The following is a 6,149-nucleotide window of genomic DNA, read 5'->3' on the forward strand; positions in this document are numbered from 1 at the left end:
TGAGAATGAGAGCATGCGAGTGCTGCAAGTGATGCATCCAGTCGTTGCCACGTGTCACCATGTTCAACATGTTAAATGTATTTCAGCATAGAAAACTACATTTTTTATCCCTCAAATTTACCTAAAGTCCGACATCTAGTCTATTAACTTTATTTGGGCTACACTTTCGTCCGTTATGTCTGAAAACTGGACAATTTCGTTCAGAACAAGAGTAGAGGGAAAAACCAGCCACACGCTAGTAGTTTTATCGCTCACTTGCACACTGCTGTGCATTGCAGCACCCGTACCCATGGAGTTAATATTTGGATTTTGCTACACATCCAACGTCTGATTTTTTAGCATGGCAAATCAGACTTTTTATGAAAAATTATGTTGTATCGAGGATAGCAATTTTTTTTAGGAAGCATGGCAAATCTTGGACATGTTTAGTTTTTTGCCAGGATTTGTCATGCTTCCTAAAGAGAATTGCCATCCTTGGTTCAACACGATTTGTCATAAAAAAGTTCGGTTTGCCATGTTTAAAAATCTGACGTGCCGTAATGTTATTGACTTCAGTACAAAAAATGTTTGCAATGAATCGATTGCTGAACATAACATTTCAACTGGCTGTTGTACGAGGCTGCATGCAGAGACATGTGAACGGCCACCGGCTGGCTCATGTGCTTGCTCCAAGTCCCGTCGCGCGCACCCGAGCAGCTAGCGTTTTTTTTTCCTCAAAAAAAAGCTAGCGTTTTTTTTTCATTCAATTAATATATCAAGGTGATACAGCCGTATTAAAAAAAGGTACGGCCTCTGCATAACACAATGCACACATCCAATAAGTTCAACAAACCTAAAAATATACTCCCTTCGTCTCATAATGTAACATAGCTTGGAAAAACGTTTTATATTGTGGGACGAGGAGAGTATATCGTTTTACAACAAAAGTAAATCAGTCCAGCCTATGACGGAGCAGCCAGCGATTAGTGTCATAGCTTTCGCAATCAGCGAGTGGAGTAAGTACTCAAGGTACCGAACCGCGACAAGGACACGGTCGCCATGGATGCATCATCTGCCGTCCTTCCCTGCAATGTGGACTGCTGGAGGAGGAGGATTGTCCATCACTCTCCTCCACCAACTCCCCTTGCTCAAAGGGCACACCGCACTACCAATGCAATGCAAGGTGGTGATATCATATCATCATTCTCAACAGTCAACACTGCCCGCCCCACTCACCACATCCACAATAAGAACGCCATGCCAAAAGCTTTACACGATGGAGCTCATCACCTTGCTATGCTGGCTATAACCTATAGCTAGTGCGGCCTAAGACTGCTGCCATTGAGGAGTCCGCGGCTTCAGCTCACTTTGCACAGCTGCAGCGCGCGCCGCCGCCATGCAGCTCGCCGCTCTGTGCACCGACCCCTTCGTGCTCTCCTGCACCTTCCTGTGCCTCCTGCTCCACCTAGCGCTGCGCCACTCCCTGAACCACCGCAGCTCCCGGCTCCCGCCGGGACCTCCCGGCCTCCCCATTCTCGGCGCGATGCCGTTCGTCGGCCCGGCCCCGCACACCGGCCTCGCGGCGCTTGCCCGCAAGTACGGCCCCGTCATGTACCTGAGGATGGGCACCTGCGGCGTGGTGGTTGCCTCGTCGCCGTCGGCCGCGCGGACGTTCCTCAAGGCGCTGGACGCGCGCTTCGCCAACCGGCCAGCGGTGGCCAGCGCCGCGGACATCACGTACGGGCGCCAGAACATGGTGTTCGCCGACTACGGGCCCAAGTGGAAGCTGATGCGGAAGCTGTCGAGCGTGCACCTGCTCGGGGCGCGCGCGGTCGCGGACTGGGCAGGCGTGCGCCGCGACGAGGCCGGCCGCGCCCTGCGCGGCATGGCGGAGGCCGCGGAGGCCGGGCGGGCCGTGGTGGTGCCGGAGGTGCTGGTGTGCGCGCTGGCCAACATCGTGGGGCAGATCACGGTGAGCAAGCGGGTGTTCGACGCGCAGGGCGACGAGTCCAGCAGCTACAAGGAGATGATCGTGTCGCTGCTGACCGGCACGGGGCTTTTCAACATCAGCGACTTCGTGCCGGCGCTGTCGTGGCTGGACCTGCAGGGGGTGCAGGCCAGGCTGCGCCGGGTGCACCGCCAGTTCGACGGGCTCATCACCAAGCTGCTAGCGGAGCACGCGGCGACGGCCGAGGAGCGCGCCCGGGAGGGCCGGCTCGACTTCGTGGACAGGCTCCGCGCCAGCAGCAAGGACGAGGACGGCGAGACCATCACCGAGGTCAACATCAAGGGCCTCATCTTCGTAAGCTCCCACACTTTATTCCCTCTGCCATTTCTGATTAATCACCGGCCGCATGCATCAACATAGTAGTACATTTTGGTTCTCGTCAACTTGTACCGGTCGATGCGCATCATCATCTATACGTGTGCACGACACGGGAACCACCCAATGCATGCAATCGAGTGAAGCAGCTGTGGTGGTGGTGCAATATAGTTGCCGGTCGTCACCTAGCTAGTGGAGTGGTTGGAAAGAGATCGATGGAGACAAATGTCGATGGCTACAGTCCCCCCAAAAAAGATGCACCACCACGATTTGCCGTCGGGGTAGTGGTTTCGTTACCATGATGAGTACTAGCAGTAGCTATCGTAGTACGTTCAAAACTAGTCATATACACAGGCGATGGTCCAGAATGTGACCGTCCGTACTACTATGATGCAACAATTTCAGTACACCCATAGTATGCGATCTTCCACCTAGTAGATCAAGACAATCATATGTGAACTTTAAGCCTAGCTAGCTAGTGTTGGAAAATTGCCGTCACACATTTCTTTTGCTGGTAATGGAATGCGACGGCAATTATATAAGAATTAAGCTATTGTAGTAATAAGAGCTAAAAGCAATGCTTGAAATATGGAGCAAATTTGGGATCTGGCTCGGTAGCAAGTCTCAAAAGTTTTTCTTTCTTTCTAATTGGAGGTTTCCTCTTTTTATAACCATGTGCTATGTGCATCAACAAACGCAGGGGCCGGTATACCTCCTTTTTCAATAAAAAAGAAAAAAAAACACGGTTACATATCTGTCACTCTCGGTCTCGATCGAGTCCACACTTGATCGGTCGGTAGCAATCACTCACCCTTCCCCTTGATAGCAATCACTCACACTTGTAAACAAAACTGATTTTAGTCACTTGGGTTGGGAAGAGAAGATTGAAGGTGATACCGATTTCTCCAGTACTCGGTTGGTGTAGCGTAGCTTTGCTTAATTGCTTTTGATCTGGTTTCCCGTGAAATGATTTACGCACAAATCATTCTCAACGGATTAGTGGTAACAGTATAATTGAGTACACCAAACTGATCAGATTGCCAAGCAAAGTGCACTCATGGCGTGTGCTATGTGCTATATCAAAAACTTGATATCTAGGGAAAATCTGATGTGCCAGCTTATTTAATGAGGAAAGAGAGTTTTATTGCATCTTAATCTGGACTCGCAAAACACATTAAATAAGAGTACCTTTAGATGGAGTACAACATTAAGATACAACACATTGAAAAAGTTGTAGCATATGATATAGTTTAATATGATGCCTTAGTAGTGCGCTCTGGTCAAGTGATTATCAAAGTTGATGATTACATGTGCGTTTAAATACTACTCCCTACGGGATTTTTCGTAAGTAATTACCACTTTGCCATTCTAGTGCTTCATACCACAACACATAGGAGAAATGCACACATAGGAGTACCATACACAGGATATCTCGTGCTTGGATCAGCCATTCATTGAGTTCAAGATTTGTACCCTTACTGGCGTATTTATATTGAGTTGGTTTGGTAGCACACACCAAGGATTTGGATCCCAAGTGCACGTTTTTTCTCGCGGGGCACCGAAATTCGACCACGGTATCCGTGAAATCCCGGAAAAATTTCGTACAAAATTTGAATTTGAATTTTGAATTCAGTTTTCTTTAATATACTATAGATTAGCCCTTGACTTGATTTCATGAGCAACCACCGTGTGGTACAGTGGTTAATTCTTGTGCATGTTTCTCCTACCTTGAGGTTGCTAGATCAAATCACCCAGGCAACATTTATTTTCACATGCATGCTCCTTTTTTCCTTAAAATTGTGGGGAAAAAAATTCAAGAGCTATGACACTAGAACCCGAGAGCGCAGGATATATAATTAGTATGCCCACGCTGACCACGGCTGCCTGCATGTTCTTTGTGAGTTCCCAAATATTCCGCCCGGTACCCAAAACCATGGCACACACTGACACAGAAGGAAATATCATGGTACACTCTAAAACTAATTTGCAAGAGGCAAGTTCAAAGTGCATTTGAAAACAATCAAACATTGTGGAAAACCCCGGAAGAGAGTGAACCTTCTGAACATTAAATAAAATGATAGTCAAAAGACAAATTGTATTACTGTTGTAACAAAATTATTTCATTAATATATTCAATATTAGTCTTTTTGAAATATCTCCTTTAGAATAAACACAACTATTCAAACAGAATATCAATCAAACTTATGCTTCAAAACATTATTTTAGAAACGGAGGATAACTCCCAGCCTCTGAATCATTGTGATGCACACAGCCAATGCTTCAAAACATTATTAGCCATTTATATTGTTTTCCTAAAAAGAAGAGTGAAGACATTTGTGAGATAGACATGGAGTGAGTGTGAGAGTGGTGGGCTAGTGGTGGCATGCAGTGGGTAGGACAGTGTTCTCAAGCATTGCGTAACGTACTACTCTACATGACATCATAGCCACCTCCCACTAGGCATGGAAAAGGAGGCACGATATGTGAGGTGGTTATACATGATACAGAAAGAGAAGATAATTTGCATTATTTTGAGGCGCGAATCTCAACAATTGAAAGAAAGGTGGATGCATACATTGCATATAATGGATAATCCACTCTCGGACACATATAAGCATGCACACGTAGATGTAGAAAAATGCAGCAAAAAGATAGTAAAACTTGGAATTTTAAACCGGTGTATGCATGCATGCAGGACATGTTCACGGCCGGCACGGACACATCGTCCATCATTGTGGAGTGGGCAATGGCGGAGATGATCAATAACCCGTCTATCATGGCGCGCGCCCAGGAGGAGATGGACCATGTGATCGGCCGTGACCGCCGCATCGAGGAATCCGACATCGCCAACCTCCCCTACCTGCAGGCCATATGCAAAGAGGCCATGCGCCTCCACCCGTCCACGCCGCTCAGCCTGCCGCACTTCTCCTTCGAGGAGTGCGAGGTGGACGGCCACCACGTCCCCGCCAACACTCGGCTCCTTATCAACATCTGGGCAATCGGCCGCGACCCGGTGGCGTGGGAGGACCCCCTTGAGTTCCGGCCGGAGCGGTTCCTGTCCGGGCCGGCGGCCAAGATCGACCCCATGGGGAACAACTTCGAGCTGATCCCGTTCGGCGCCGGCAGAAGGATATGCGCCGGGAAGCTGGCCGGAATGGTCTTTGTGCAGTACTTCCTGGGAACGCTGGTGCACGCATTCGAGTGGCGGCTGCCGGACGGCGAGGAGAAGGTGGACATGGCTGAGACCTTCGGGCTGGCGCTCCCCAAGGCCGTCCCGCTCAAGGCCATCGTCACCCCGCGGCTCGTGCCGGCCGCCTACATGTGATTGTTCGTGTTTCTTGAGTTCAGGACGATCAGTGTAGTGTTTTATGTTGGGTGTGACCCAAGCTTTGTGTGCAGCATGCTTCGTACATTTGCCCTCCTCCCAAATGAAATTACCAGCTTTAAGCTGCCAAAAAGTACATTTGCCTCTTTTTTAGTGTTGTTTCATGACAACTGCTTGGAGAATACTAGTTCCTGAAAATGCTGTTGATTTTTTTTTCTTTGTGCTCTCACAAACAGTTGGGATCTCTACTCCTCGAAAGGGAAGTCTCCTTTACTTGCGAGTACATCAAATTCAAACAAGTTCATATTTTCAGTTGATGTTTGCCGTACACATTCATGAATTCAGATCGATGTACAGGCTGAGCACTCCAATCGAACTGTATCAAAACATACCTCAAAATCCCATGCTCTACATAGGAGTTGCCGCAATTGATTCGAATCAATGGCATTTAAATGTGTCAAACGAAGAAAGTCTACAAGTAGGAGAATCATTCAGTATATGCCAAAAATATTGCATTTTTGT

The 6,149-nt window shown here is 48.0% G+C and overlaps 1 protein-coding gene across 1 annotated transcript; it reads left to right on the forward strand.

Moving 5' to 3' along the window:
- Positions 1-1,170: 1,170 nt before the first annotated feature.
- On the forward strand, positions 1,171-5,840 carry LOC119288140 (flavonoid 3',5'-hydroxylase-like). Its single transcript, XM_037567766.1, has 2 exons — positions 1,171-2,281; positions 4,998-5,840. The coding sequence occupies exons 1-2, from the start codon at positions 1,376-1,378 to the stop codon at positions 5,625-5,627; spliced, it is 1,536 nt and encodes a 511-aa protein (XP_037423663.1). The 5' UTR covers positions 1,171-1,375; the 3' UTR covers positions 5,628-5,840.
- Positions 5,841-6,149: the final 309 nt, after the last annotated feature.

This window comes from Triticum dicoccoides, chromosome 4A, assembly GCF_002162155.2.
Source record: "Triticum dicoccoides isolate Atlit2015 ecotype Zavitan chromosome 4A, WEW_v2.0, whole genome shotgun sequence".
NCBI lineage: Eukaryota > Viridiplantae > Streptophyta > Magnoliopsida > Poales > Poaceae > Triticum > Triticum dicoccoides.